The following is a 15,037-nucleotide window of genomic DNA, read 5'->3' on the forward strand; positions in this document are numbered from 1 at the left end:
CAACCCCCCAAATTACAAAGCAGTACAGACCTACAGTGCAGAATAACACACTGGCATGGGGACGAGGAAGGACAGACTCAAATCGTACACTGTAGCCACAGCTTTTCCCTGGTTCTTCTGCTCTCTCATATGAGACCCGTTCAGCCACAGAAACAGCACTGATTCTTCGGGGCTACAAATAAAGAATTAATTTTCAAAGTATACAAAGCTTGTCTATTTATTGCACCATATATGTGCACATTTCACTGGACAAAAAAAAATACAGTCAAAAGCAATTCACCTTCCGTTCGGCAGCTATAAAACCTCCCTACCATTTAAATGTTGCAATGTAAAACAAATGCAATATAAAACCAAAATATAAGATCACACTGTACCATATTATTATACCAGTGAGTGGCAGGAAGCTCTTTCAATGAGATATTTACTGTACCAACTGTGATTTTGAACTAGGCTTGCACCAGCTGCAAAACAGAAAGATTGTGAGCGCAGTAAGTCATGTACTGCTGGCAACAAAGAAGGGTTTATCAACCTGTGATGTGTACTCCTGATAATCCCTAACACAATGAGGGGATACATAAGTAGAAGGCCTGCTTAATACCAAAGCTGCACAGACATTTTTTTGCCAAAGAGGAGTCAACAACAGAGCCTACAAGAAGGCAGCAGGAGATACAAGTTGGGGGAGCTATTTTGCACCTTCTTTGCTCCTTACCTGAGCCTTGTGTATGACGGTGCTGACCCCTCAGCCTATCATTGCTATGGGTGTACTATTAGACTCTACTACCCCTCCCCCCAATTTAATTTGCTGGGGTTATTTTGCACTGGACTCAGCAACCCCTCCCCCAAAAGGAAAACAAAAAACAAAATCAGAAAGATGGTTGGCAGAAAAGAGAAGGGCGTGCAGAGCAGGGTCGAAATGAAAAGAGAGAATACGATACAGAGAGGGAAGTTTGGAAGGCAACAGGACATGAGAGACTAGGGCAACAGAGGAGAACAGGAGTGAGAAAGAGGTGAAGGAGTGAGTGGGCTTGGGAAGAGTGAGAGGGATGGTGGTGAGGAGAGTGAAGGGGGATAGTTGGGATAAATAAGAGAGCACAAGAGGAGGGATGACTGGGGGAGGGTAAGCATGTGAGGAGAGGGGCATCACACTAGTCTGATGAAGATGAGCAAAACAGTGGCAAGAGGAAGAAAGAAGGAGAAGACAGGTATTAAATGGGAATAAACTTGGAAAACAAGATTTAGCTGCTCCTCCACTCCCGAGTTTGGCTTGGGAACATGGTATGTACAATTTTATAAATAAAATAAGGCAGGTGGAAGTGCAAGAACTTTATAGCACAGTCGGTAGGATAAGCTACTGTTTAATCAATTGTAAATTCTGCCTATAGGCACACTGGGGGTGCTCACCTGTGTTACTACAATGTTGCATTCAGCACCTCGGTCACTCTGAATATACTCATCAAGAATGTACTGTGGGACCTGCGTGGTTTTACCACATCCTGTAGCTCCCCGGATGATGACAACAGGATTATGATGAATTGTATTAAGGATCTCATTTTCAAAGGTCTTTACAGGTAGCATCTCGCGTTCATGCATGATCTGAAAATAGAAGACCGCAGTTAATCTCACCAAAAAAATGCTTCTTTTTCACCAGTTATCAAAACACAGCGATTAACAAATTGTAAGACCTGAGGATGTCCCCTAAACTACTCAACACAGCAATGTTTTAATATATAATATAAAGCACAGACGATTTGTCAATAAACGATATATCAAGAAATAAAGGAACATTAAAACCTGTGTACTTCCACTAGGGCTACACATGTGGGAGTGGCAGTGGCGTTCCTAGTCTCGACGACACCTGGGCCGATGTGCCCCCCCCCCCCGGTGCACGCCGCTAGGGGGGGTGCCGCTGCGCACGCCTGTCGGCTGCGAGTTGGAATCGCAATGCTAAATTCTCTCGTTCGCTGCAGCTCCCTCTGCCCCGGAAGTAACCTGTTCCGGGCCGAGGGAGGGAGCTGCAGCGAACGAGAGAATTTAGCGTAGTGATTCCAACTCGCAGCCAACAGGTGCGCGCCGCAGCGCCCCCCAGCGGCGTGCACCCGGGGTGGACCGCCCCCACCCCCCCCCTTGGTACACCACTGGGGAGTGGTGTTTGTTTACACAGTAATTTTACCTCTCACATCTACAACCTCTGCTATACATACCACAGGTTAATTCAGTTTAATTGCTTAATACAGACAACAGCAACTTAATGTGAACTGTCACCAAGAAAGTACCAAACTTAGTAAGAACAGGGACGCTCAGAACTGGAATATAAGTCCCAACCTGAAGTTTAAATCAATCACACTTGCTTAACAAACGTGCCATTACGGGGGTTTTTTTTTTTTTTTTTTTTAACTTGGTAAAATGAACTCCCATAAAAACAAACCCTATGCACAAAACGATGTTTACTAGTAAGGGGGTTCTCCATAGACAGGAGGATATGCAGACACTGAAAGCGACGTCATTGAAGGTTCCCAGACCACAGACTTGATCCTCCAAAGCCAAGAACCTTCTTGGAAACTTTGCTGGGTGCACATTTGGAATCTCATTCTAGTCTGGTGTCATCTTCCCCACTCAGTCTGTACTCAGCTGAGATGTACTCTTGTGTGTACAAGGTTTCCCTACTCTGGTAAGCTGAACACTCATCAACCTAGGCAGAACCATTCATGCAAAAAGATTTTTGCAGAACAGTCCGGCCAAATAGGCCATCGGACATGGAGGAGTCTAAACCAATGCTGCTTTGTGAAGATGTCCATGTGGTGGAGCTAGTAACAGGCTGCCTTGGCTTGCTGCTAATGAGCCCTGATGTGCTGTTTAGGAAAAGAATGTTGGCTGAATCTGCTATTCAGTTGGAGAGTGCATGATTGGTGATAACAGGCGTGCCACGATGGGGTGGACAAAAAAAATTAACAACTGAGAGTACTTTCAGTGGTCCTTGGTGCAATGAAGGTAGTAAAAGCAAGTTCCTTCTGTATAGCCCAATGTACGGAGGACAGACTTGACAGACTTTCCTGGATGTGAATTCCATTTCAGAAAGCAGATGGGTATAATGTCCTGATTGAACAGAAAGGCTGTTCCCACATTTGGCAGGAATTTTGGGTGAGTGTGCAGGACAGCTAGGTTTTAGCACAATTGTGTGTACAGAAGCTAGCACATGAACTCTTCTGGTGGAAGTGACTGCAAATAGAAACAAACACATTTGAGAGGTGCTTCATATATAGGCTCAAAGGGTTCAAAGCACTAGTTAGGCCAGAACCACATTCTGGTCCCATGCTGGCAGTGGAGGTCATCTATTTATTAACCCCATCATAAACCTAAATACTAGAGGCTGAGCAGAGATTGGTTTTCCATCATCTCATCATGGTCCGCCTGACAGAGTGCATCTTCAAAGCTAATGTCTGAGAAGCGTAGCAATTGCTTCACAACAGTCAGAATGTTTCTCATACTAATGTGAAAACAGGTTTACTTAAAACTAGGATTTTTGAGGATGGTTGGCAAAACTTGCAAGTAAGTATGAAACATGTATACAGAAAAGAGAAAAAAGGGTAGTGCTTATAAAACTGTGTATACTAATGATCACATTATTAGAAATACATTATGGATCTAGAGGATGTAATAGAATAGGCTGACTTAGATTTAGTGGCTATCACAGAGATGTGGTAAACAGAGAACCATGACAAGTTAGTAACAAATACATATTGATCAATCGATTATGATAAGGATGAGTGGTGCTATATGTAAAAAGGAAATATTTTGTTTTACCTACTAATTTTCTTTCCTTGAGTCAAACCAGTCCAGTCCTGATTGGTTATGTCTCTCAACCAACAGAAGGAGACCGAGACTAATGAGTTGTGAGCAATGCCCTATAAGATCTTCTGCGCAGTCTCAGCAACACAGTATTCCTATAACAAAGCAGACAGGAACTTGATCGACCTGCCACACTTCAGAATTGGCCATATCCAGGAAACACCCGAAGGCTCTTTCACCCTCTCTCCACTGTGATGGTTCACAAGACTCCTGTCTTGCCTGGGAGCCATCAAATGGAAGGGTAGGCTTCTGGACTGGTCTAGTTGGACTCATGAAAAGAAAATTAGCAAGTAAAGACCAAATTTTTCTTCCTTAAAGTCCACCAGATTAGCTCAAAAAAACAATGGGACATAGCAAAGTAATCCTCAAACAGAGGGGAAGAAGAAAGTCAAGTCGCCACCACATTTGTCCCAAAAGCAGAATTCTCTCTAGTTTGCACATCCAATCTGTAATGCTTGGAGGAGGAGTGAAGACCAGGTAGTGGCCCTACAAATTTCTTCTAGTGAAATCAAGTGCAATTCTACCCAAGATGTGAGTGACCATGCCCCTAGGGAAATGAGCCCAGAGACCTACAGGTGGCGTTCAGCCCTAAACAATAAGTGTCAAACTAATGATCACCTTTAACAAATGTGCAATTGGTAGCTCTAGTAGCTGCCTTGCCCTTCCTAGTCCCTCCAAACACCACAAACATTTGATCTGACCAATGAAATTCATTCATCACCTCCAGGTACCTCAGGAGGGCCCTCCTGACACTCAGTGGGTGCAAATGCTTGAAAATGTCTCCCAAATCCTCATGACAAAAAGGTAGGCAACACTACCACTTAAGATGGAAAGATGACACCACTTTTAGGAGAAAGAAGGGGAAAAATCTTAAGGGAAACACTGGTGAGCCCTAAAAAGAGCACCCAACAAGAGAGGGCCTGCAACTCCGATACCTGCGGAATGGAGCAGATGGCTACCAAAAGCATCATCTTCAAAGTTAAGTCCTTGAGAGATACTTACTGAGCAGCTCAAAGGACACCAATACCAGTGCTTTCAGCATCAAATTGAGGCTACAAAGCCATAGTCATACACCACTTCCACACCTGGAACAAAGTCACGATGACCGAATCGGAATACCCTTTCTTCCTCAGTCTAGAACTCTCAAGTGTCAAGCCTTAAGACCAAAAGCAGGAGTCATCCTCCATCTGTACCCTTCCCTGGAACAGCAGATCGAGAGTCTCAGACAGATGCAGCGGAGTGCCTGCCAGCATGACCAGGCCCCGACGACGCCTGATCCTGTGAAGGACCCTATCAACGGCCAAGGGGGAAACATGTAAAGCACCACTTACAACGGCCAAGGGGGAAACATGTAAAGCACCTCTTACAACGGCCAAGGCTGAAGAAGTGCATCCAGGCCTGGACTTTCTCTTGTGGCTGAAAAACCAGTCCACCTCTGCGTTGGTCCTGTTAGCCGTGAGATCCACTGCCGCAGTGCCCCACTGCCGTTCAATCAGTTGGAAGGCCTCTGATGACAGTTCACATTCCGCCTGGTCCAGAAAATACCGGCTGAGGAAAAGCGACCCAACACTGAGATGGCGCGCAATGTGTACCACCGAGAGGCATGTCAGGTGGATCTCTGCCCACTGCAAGAGCAAATACGCCTCTGCCGCCAAGGATACACTCCATATGCTGTCCTACTTGTTTATATAGGCCACTGCCGTCATGTTATCTGACATGACGCTAACCAGTTTGCCCTCCAGCAAGGACCTCAGTGCAGAAGCTATTGCCCGAGCTCCAGCCGGTTGATCGGCCACTGTGCCTCCGTCACAGACCAAATGCTTTGCGCATAATGGTAAAGACTAGCTGCCCCAGCCCGAAAAACTGACATCCGTCACCACCACTACCCACTGTGTACTACTACTACTATCATTTCTATAGCGCTACTAGACGTACGCAGCACTGTACACTTGAACATGAAGAGACAGTCCCTGCTCGACACAGCTTACAATCTAATTAGGACAGACTAACAGGACAAACAAGAGATAAGGAAATATTAAGGTGAGGATGATAAAATAAGGGTTCTGAACAAGTGAATAAGAGTTAGGAGTTAAAAGCAGCATCAAAAAGGTGGACTTTTAGCTTAGATTTGAAGATTGCCAGAGATGGAGCTTGATTGTACCGGCTAAGGAAGTCTATTCCAGGCATATGGTGCAGCAAGATAAAAGGAACGGAGTCTGGAGTTAGCGGTGGAGAAGAAGGGTGCAGATAAGAGAGATTTACCCAGTGAACAGAGTTCCCAGGGAGGAATGTAGGCAGAGGTGAGAGTGGAGAGGTACTGAGGAGCTGCAAAGTGAATGCACTTATAAGAGGAGTTTGAACTGTATGCGGAAACGGATAGGAAGCCAGTGAAGTGACTTGAGGAGAGGGCTAATATGAGCATAACGACCCTGGCGGAATATTAGTCGTGCAGCAGAATTTTGAACAGATTGAAGAGGAGAGAGATGGCTAAGTGAGAGACCTGTGAGAAGCAAGTTGCAATAGTCTAAGCGAGAGGTGATAAGAGCGTGGATGAGGGTTCTGGTAGTGTGCTCAGAAAGGAAAGGGTGAATTTTGCTGATATTATAGAGAAAGAAACAGGTTTTAGCAGTCTGTTGAATATGTGCAGAGAAGGAGAGGGAGGAGTCAAAGATGACCCCAAGGTTACGAGCTGATGAGTCAGGAAGGATGAGAGTGTTATTGAGAGTGTTATCCACAGAAATAGAGAATGGGGGAGGAGGAGAGGTTGGTTTTGGGGGAAAAGAAGCTCAGTCTTGGTCATATTTAGTTTCAGATGGTGCTGAGACATCCAGGCAGCAATGTCAGACAGGCAGGCTGATACTTTGGCCTGGGTTTCCGCTGAGATTTCTGGTGTGGAGAGGTAGATCTGGGAGTCATCAGCGTAAAGATGATACTGAAAACCATAGGATGAGATCAGAGTGCCAAGGGAAGAAGTATAGATGGAGAAGAGAAGAGGTCCCAGGAACAGATCCCTGAGGTACACCAACTGACAGTGGGATAGAAGTAGAAGAGGATCCACTAGAGTATACACTAAAGGTACGCTGGGAGAGATAAGAAGAAAACCAGGAAAGAACAGAGCCCTGAAATCCAAGTGAGGACAGCGTATCAAGGAGCAGGCTGTGATCAACAGTGTCAAAAGCAGCAGATAGATCGAGAAGGATGAGGATAGAATAGAGACCTTTGGATCTGGCTAGGAACAGATCATTGGAGACTTTAGCAAGGCTGTGTACCCCCCCCCCCCCCCCCCCAAATTGGTGGGATAGCCACCAGGACATGCTGCGCTTCGCCAATTGCAACCAAGCATCCCGGAAGCACAGCCTCACTGCCCCAGCCTGAGAGGAAGGATTAGACTTGTTCTCTGGGAGCTGATGCGACTTGGTGTCAACTGTTATATCTATCCTGCTCAATTTGCAAAAATTGTATTCTTTGCATTGTAACTTGCTACAATATTATTGTAAGCCACTTTGAGCCTGCAATCAGTGGGAAAAAGTGGGATACAAATGTGATAAATAAATAAAAATAAATAAATCTTTCACCAGCTTCTCCAAATCATTCCCCAAATAAGAGCTTACCCGGAAAGGGCAACCTGGTGAGCCACTGCTCAGAGGCAGCATATGCTGTCCAATGGCACAGCCACAATAACTGACAGGAAGTGACTGCCGATGCCATCTGTTTGGACAAAGCACGAACCAAATGATAAAGTAAATCTGTGCCAAATACGCAAGAGCAGATTCCATCTGCAGAGGAGAGGATAAGACCAAAAATATCTCTGTATCCTGTTCTGCTACCTGCTGCACCCAGCTAAAGCACACCCGAGCCACATAGGAACTACAAATAGAGGCCTGGAGAGCAAAAGCGGAGACCTCAAAGGAGTGCTTCAGCAAAGCCTCAAACTTCTTACCCTGCATGTTCTTAAGGGCCACACCACTCTCAACAGAACTGGCTTTCTTGGTGACAGCCAGCACCAAGGCATCCACCCTGGGCAAGGCAAACTTCTCCAGAGAGTCCGCCAGCATGAGGCACAGGCAAGACATCGCCTTAACCACCGTAAGGCGTAATAAGCTCCTGGATGGACATGAATAGGAAAGGCCCTAGACTGCTTATGTGTACTCGCCATATTCGGATTCATCATAGGAGAAACCTGGGCCTTTGAATCAGCAATATTGAGGGCCTACAGAGCCCTAGAAATCGGGGCAGAAAACTCCTCCCAATGAAAATTGTGGACGGGTCATCTGGTTTGCCAGAACCAGTTCTCCCACTTCCAGCTGAGAGGGATGCCGGGTTGCCACTGACAGGGCACCCGAGCGAATAAGGGATGGGGGCCTCAATGACCCCACCTCGGATGTAGCCGCCGCCTGTCGCTTCTGCATGGGGTCCAAAGGTGGTGACTGAAGGATCCAGACCCCCCCCCCCCCCGGCTCCCTCTCCTCAAGGTAGAACTGAGAAAGAGACTGTGACTGGGGGAAAACACACTTTAATAAGTATGCCTGATGTAATAAGAGAACAAACTGGAGAGAAAGGCTCATAGGCCCCTGAAGGCCCAGGTACCTCCTTCTCACTGAGGAGCATGCATAGAGCCAGGCCCCCTCAGTGGTGAGAGTGTCCAGGATGGAAAACGGGTCTGAACGGGCCTGCTGCCCACAAACTGTGGGCTCCTGCAGAGCAGATATGCCGGCAGGAAGATCAATGCAGTCCTGTGTGGGAAATAGTCAGTGGCGGAAAAAGCGGTCTCCACTCTACTCCCCATGTCAGAAACCCAGTTGGGCAAAAATCGGCTGCTGATTTTTTCACACCGGGATCATCTTTTAACTGCCTCCGCTGCCGTTCTATACCAGCCCTGCAACCGCAACCCAACAGTACTAGGAAATTTAAAGGGGTACTCAACCTCAAAATTCACCCAACACTTGCACTGTCCTGGGTCTCTGGCCTAGATAGGGGGCCTTCCAAAGTGAAGCCTCTCAAGCTGTCCTCTCAGGCACTGCTGCCCCCAACAAGGGGTCAAGCTACTCTAACTGGCCTAATTTTTTTTTCAGTGCCCTTTTTTGGGGGGGAATCTGTAAGGAAAAGCCAGGCACAAAAACAGGTAATGGGCTTTGGGGGAAGGGGAATACAGGGTGGGGTAGGGACCTGGGACCACCAGATATACCCCCAAAGATGGCCAATCAATCCCAGGCTCAACTGAGCTAGCCTTGCTAGGACAGGAGCACCCTAAGCAAAGAATCCAGGAGCTGGTTTGAAGCTGTCCAACGCCTGCTGAAAAGAGAGAGATATATATACTGACTGAGGGAGAAGCTGGCCGTCCTATAAGTGAGTTCCGTTCAGTGATCTCTATCTCCACCTGCAGGTAGGTGAACACAGCTCATTAGGAGTCAGGTGCTGCTACACTAAGGAATGTATCATCCATGACACCTAGATCCTTTTCCTGGGTGTTGACTCCTAATGTGGAATCTTGCATCACACAGCTATAGTTTGAGTTCCTCTTTCCCACATGCATCACTTTGCACATGCTGACATTAAACGTCATCTGCCATTTGGATGCCCAATCTCCCAGGGCAAAGAGCAAATGGGCAACCCTGCCTCGTGCCTCTGGAAAGGGAAAACAGCAGAATTTCGCCCATTCCCCCTCACACAGGCTGTAGAATTAAAGCCCCGAAATCTAGGCCCTAAATGAGGTCCCCAGTCCCAGTTGCTAAAACCTGGTCCAGGAATCCCCAGTGGACCCCGTCAAATACATTTTCATCTATCCCCAAGAGAAAAGACTGTGGATCTGCTCTAGAAGATATATAGTTTAAATTAATAATTTTGCAGATGTTATCAGCAGCCTGTCTCTTAGAGACAAACAAAACCTGGTCTGGGTGGACAAGAGTTGACAATACGTTACCCAACTGCAGCACTAAAACTTTGGCCAAAAGTTTTATATCTGTATTAAGAACCAAAACAGGGCAATATGATTGACACTCAGTTTTATTCTTACCTTCCTTTGATATGACAGAAATTCAAGCTCTATCTTTCACCCCATTTGTAACATCTACCAGGAAAGGAGAGTGCTCAACAGCAAAAGTTTATAAAATTCCAATGGCAATCCATCCGCCATGGATTGAATAGCCTTCAAGACCTAATCCAGAGCAACCACTGCCTCTAAAAGTTTCCACTGTCTCTCAGAAAGGCAAAGCAGAGCAGAGGAGCCCAAGTAAGTCAACTGCAACATCCTGAATCTCTACATCCTTGGCACACAACCCCTCCAAGAACTCACAAAAAAGACCCATAAGCGAGGACTTACAAGCAATTGATCCCCATTATTTTTAACTTTCCCAACCATCTGATCCTCTCAAGCCTTTCTAAGCTTATATGCCAAAATAGAGCTCGCCATAAAGAGTATTCATATAATGGCACTGCTTCACCCTGTCCAAGGCAAACTGGAGGTCCTCCTGATACAAACACTCAAGAGATAGTCTAGCCATATGAAGCTTCTTCCAGATTTTAGGGAGCCATGCCACTTGTGCTCTAGTTTTAGTTGAGAGATTCTAGTGAGAAAGAATGTTTTAAGGGATTCCCGCTTTTGCTTTATCAAGGCAGCATGTTTCTCAAAAAGGAACCTCTAGTGACATTCTTCAAAGCAACAAAAACAACAGAGAGTGAAGGGCCAGAAGACAGATTGTGCGACAGTCTTTCAAATGTTCTTTATATTCCTGTACAATAGTCTTGTCTTTGAGTAATGTAGTATTAAGGGGTCCAAAAACATTCAGAGATCTAATACATTGTTGATTTAAATCTTGAATTGATAATGAATGTGACTGTTGGGCAGACTGGATGGACCATTCAGGTCTTTATCTGACTTATTGTACTATGGAAGATTTGGGTGGGATACCGGTGTCGGAAATGGTATTTCAAGCGGACGAGTCAGAAAAACTGACTTCACGGTAAACCTGGAGGACGTAATGGGGCAGTTCAGCAAACTGAAGAGTAGCAAATCTCCTGGACCAGATGGTATTCATCCTAGAGTACTGATAGAACTGAAAAATGAGCTTGCAGAGCTACTGTTAGTGATATGCAATTTATCCTTAAAATCGAGCGTACCACCAGAAGATTGGAGGGTGGCCAATGTAACGCCAATTTTTAAAAAAGGTTCCAGGGGAGATCCATCGGTGCCGGGGAAAATGGTAGAGGCAATTATCAAAAACAAAATTACACAGCACATCCGAGGACATGGATTACTGAGACCGAGTCAGCACAGCTTTTGTGAGGGGAAATCTTGCCTGGCCAATTTACTTCAATTCTTTGAAGGAGTAAGCAAACATGTGGACAAAGGGGAGCTGGTTGATATCGTGTATCTGGATTTTCAAAAGGCGTTTGACAAGGTACCTCATGAAAGGCTACAGAGGAAATGTCCTATTGTGGATTATAAACTGGTTGAAGGATAGGAAACAGAGAGTGGAGTTAAATGGGAAGTATTCACAATGGAGAAGGGTAGTTAGTGGGGTTCCTCAGGGGTCTGTGCTAGGACCGCTGCTTTTTAATATATTTATAAATGATTTAGAGATGGGAGTAACTAGTGAGGTAATTACATTTGCTGATGACACAAAGTTATTCAAAGTCGTTAACTCGCGACAGGACTGTGAAAAATTACAGAAGGACCTTACGAGACTGGGAGATTGGGCGGCTAAATGGCAGATGACGTTTAATGTGAGCAAGTGCAAGGTGATGCATGTGGGGAAAAAAGAACCCGAATTATAGCTACGTCATGCAAGGTTCCATGTTAGGAGTTACGGACCAAGAAAGGGATCTGGGTGTCGTCGTTGATAATACACTGAAACCTTCTGCTCAGTGTGCTGCTGCGGCTAGGAAAGCGAATAGAATGTTGGGTATTATTAGGAAAGGTATGGAAAACAGGTGTGAGGATGCTATAATGCCGTTATATCGCTCCATGGTGCGACCGCAGCTTGAGTATTGTGTTCAATTCTGGTCGCCGCATCTCAAGAAAGATATAGTAGAATTGGAAAAGGTGCAGCAAAGGGCGACTAAAATGATAGCGGGGATGGGACGACTTCCCTATAAAGAAAGACTAAGGAGGCTAGGGCTTTTCAGCTTGGAGAAGAGACGGCTGAGGGGAGACATGATAGAGGTACATAAAATAATGAGTGGAGTCGAACGGGTGGATGTGAAGCGTCTGTTCACGCTTTCCAAAAATACTAGGACTAGGGGGCATGCGATGAAACTACAGTGTAGTAAATTTAAAACAAATCGGAGAAAACTTTTCTTCACCCAACGCACAATTAAACTCTGGAATTCGTTGCTGGAGAACGTGGTGAAAACGGTTAGCTTAGCTGAGTTTAAAAAGGGGTTAGGCGGTTTCCTAAAGAACAAGTCCATAAACCACTATTAAATGGACTTGGGAAAAATCCACAATTCCAGGAACAACATGTATAGAATGTTTGTACGTTTGGGAAGCTCGCCAGGTGCCCTTGGCCTGGATTGGCCGCTGTCGTGGACAGGATGCTGGGCTCGATGGACCCTTGGTCTTTTCCCAGTGTGGCATTACTTATGTTACTATTGCCCATGATGGGAGGAAAATAGGTGTAATCTGAGTGTCATTGGGCTCTCTCCAAACATTAAATAAACCTAGCTCATGTACAAATACGTTGAAAGTCTTTGTGACAGATTTATCTAAAGTAGAGTAAGTGCCTGTGGCATCTATAGTGAAATTTAAACAGGTATTACAATCCCTTGCACATATCAATGGACCATGAATGAAGCCACCAAGTTGAATTCTGGCAGCTGCTAATAAAAAAATCAGCTTGGCAAGAGTTTGGTGCATGTATGCTAGCCGAAGTCTATTCCTCTTCATCTACTAGAACCCGGACCAAAAAAAAAAAAAAAAATACCGCTACTGGAGGTCTATTTTCACAGTCTGCAGCTGGATCTTGAGATCTTTATGGAACAATATAGCTACATCCTTTAAAAAATGTTTTGTTTTTTTGAGTCAGAGGAGTCTGAAGCAACTAGTTTATGTGAGTCTGCTCTATGGTTTAGCATATATTCATGAGACTTCTTAAGGTGAGTCTCCTGTATAAAGGCTATATGAGCCCCTTGATGTATCAAACTCTGGAACAACAAATTGCATTTCCTAGGTGATTGAGACCATTCACATTTAAGGTAACAATATGCCAAGCAGGTGACATAGCACAAAAACACAAGACAGCACTGTAATGTAATCACCCCAAGCCACATCATCCCCTCTAGACGACAGAAAAAAGCAGCCCTTCCCCCTCCCAAACACTGCAATGCAATAATACCAAACACAAAAGTTTCTGTCCTGAAAAAACAATGTTACATCCAGAAACCTTCAAGTTTGGTCATGATTCGAATGTCACCGAAGCCCCTTCTCTTAAGTGGACGCCCATGCCCAGCATTTAACCTTTGGAACAGAATTGGAGGAGGCCTATCTGGGAGGATGTTTCAGAAGCTAGACCAGCTTCTCTCAATTTCCAAGCTTATTCTGGTTGCTTCGCTCTGCACAGCACCCCCTTAATGGATAAGCTGAGAGCTAATGGAAAACGTGAGCGATACTGAATATGCTCTTTTCTTAGAACTTCCAGTGTGAAAGCAGAATGTCTTGAAACAGGATGCAAAGGCATCCTGAAACTGAAGCGAGGAGCCCGTGCTTTCTGCATAATCAACTCCTTGTCTGTATGCCTCACAAAACAAACAATGTCTTGGGGTCAATTATCTGAAGCCACACGAAGGACCCTATGCACCCTTTCCAACTCAATATCAGGCACCGACTTGGTAAGCTCCGGAATCTGGCAACAAGAGCCTGAACCACCTCCCAGACTTTTCTTGGTCGTTGTTCTCCGTCACCCCTCTGAATCTTAAATTATTACGACAGTCTTTGTTCTCTATATCATCCAGTTTATATTGCAGGTCATCAAACTGGGTCTCCAAAGTAGTATATTTAGACTGCAGCTACAAAACCACTTTGCCTTGCTCTTCAAATTGCGCCTCCAGATCCCCAAAGCATAGAAACAGGTCCCACATATCTTTATGCGAGAGAGTCAATGTGTGTCACAAGTTCACCACACATACCTTTTAACTCTAATCTCAAAAGCAACGCTAAACTTCCCGAGTAATGCTCCTCAGGTTAACCGGCTCCAAATCGCTGTCTTCTTCCAAACCACTATGAGGATGTTCCATCTGGGTCTGCTTAGGCGAAGTAGACCACAAAGCCTGAGGTGGGGTCCTCTGACCCAGTCCATCAAAACTGTAGGAGAAACTCCTTTTATATCTGCCACTTTCAACTTCTGAGCCATCAGGGATAATCAACTGCTCAAACTAAAAGGAAGCTGTGCTATAACAACCCTGATGTTGGGAGATATAAGAATTCATGAAGCTGACATCACTGCCTCCCCCCCCTTGACTTGCCCTTCCTTATACCGTTTGCTATTATTTTCAGTCAGATCCTTTTTGCATTTTCTGAAGGATTTCCGTTTAGCTCTAATAGCTTCCTTCACTTCACTTTTTAACCATGCCAGCTGCTATTTGGCCTTCATTTCTCCTTTTTTAATACATGGAATATATCTGGTCTGTGCTTCCGGGATGGTATTTTTGAAGAGCATCCATGCCCGATGTAATATTTTTGATCTTTGGAACTGCTCTTTTTTGTTTGTTTTTTTAGTCATTCTCCTTATGTTATTATAGTCTCCTTTTTTAAAGTTAAATGCTAATGTATTGGATTTCCTGTGTATAGTGCAGTGGACTTTGATCCTGGGGAACTGAGTTCAATTCCCACTGCAGCTCCTTGTGACTCTGGCAAGTCACTTAACCCTCCATTGCCCCTGGTACAAAATAAGTACCTGAATATATGTAAACCGCTTTGAATGTAGTTGCAAAAAAACCTCAGAAAGGTGGCATATCAAGTCCCATTTCCCTTTCCCTATACTTATTCCAGAGATTACATCAAATCTGATCATGATATGATCAGTTATCAAGTGGCCTCAGCACCATTACCTCCTGCACCAGATCAATTTTGATCTTTGCAGCTACTGTTCCTTTTTTTTTTTTTAAATCATTCTCCTCATTTTATCATTGTCTCCTTTTTTAAAGTTAAATGCTAATGTATATACTTACTCCAGAGATATCAAATCTGATCATGATA

General features: G+C 44.9%; 1 protein-coding gene across 3 annotated transcripts in view; it reads right to left on the bottom strand.

Annotated features, from left to right (window-relative positions):
• Positions 1–15,037, bottom strand: part of DHX9 (DExH-box helicase 9) — a 334,908-nt gene that overhangs the window by 148,287 nt on the left and 171,584 nt on the right. For all 3 annotated transcript variants that reach the window (XM_030205460.1, XM_030205459.1, XM_030205462.1), the window contains 2 exons: positions 1,402–1,593; positions 31–172 (listed from right to left, as the gene is read on the bottom strand). In XM_030205460.1, coding sequence (XP_030061320.1) covers positions 31–172; positions 1,402–1,593 — 334 coding nt within the window. The remainder of the gene's footprint in view (positions 1–30; positions 173–1,401; positions 1,594–15,037) is intronic.

The sequence above is a fragment of the Microcaecilia unicolor genome, chromosome 6, assembly GCF_901765095.1.
Source record: "Microcaecilia unicolor chromosome 6, aMicUni1.1, whole genome shotgun sequence".
Classification (NCBI taxonomy): Eukaryota; Metazoa; Chordata; class Amphibia; order Gymnophiona; family Siphonopidae; genus Microcaecilia; species Microcaecilia unicolor.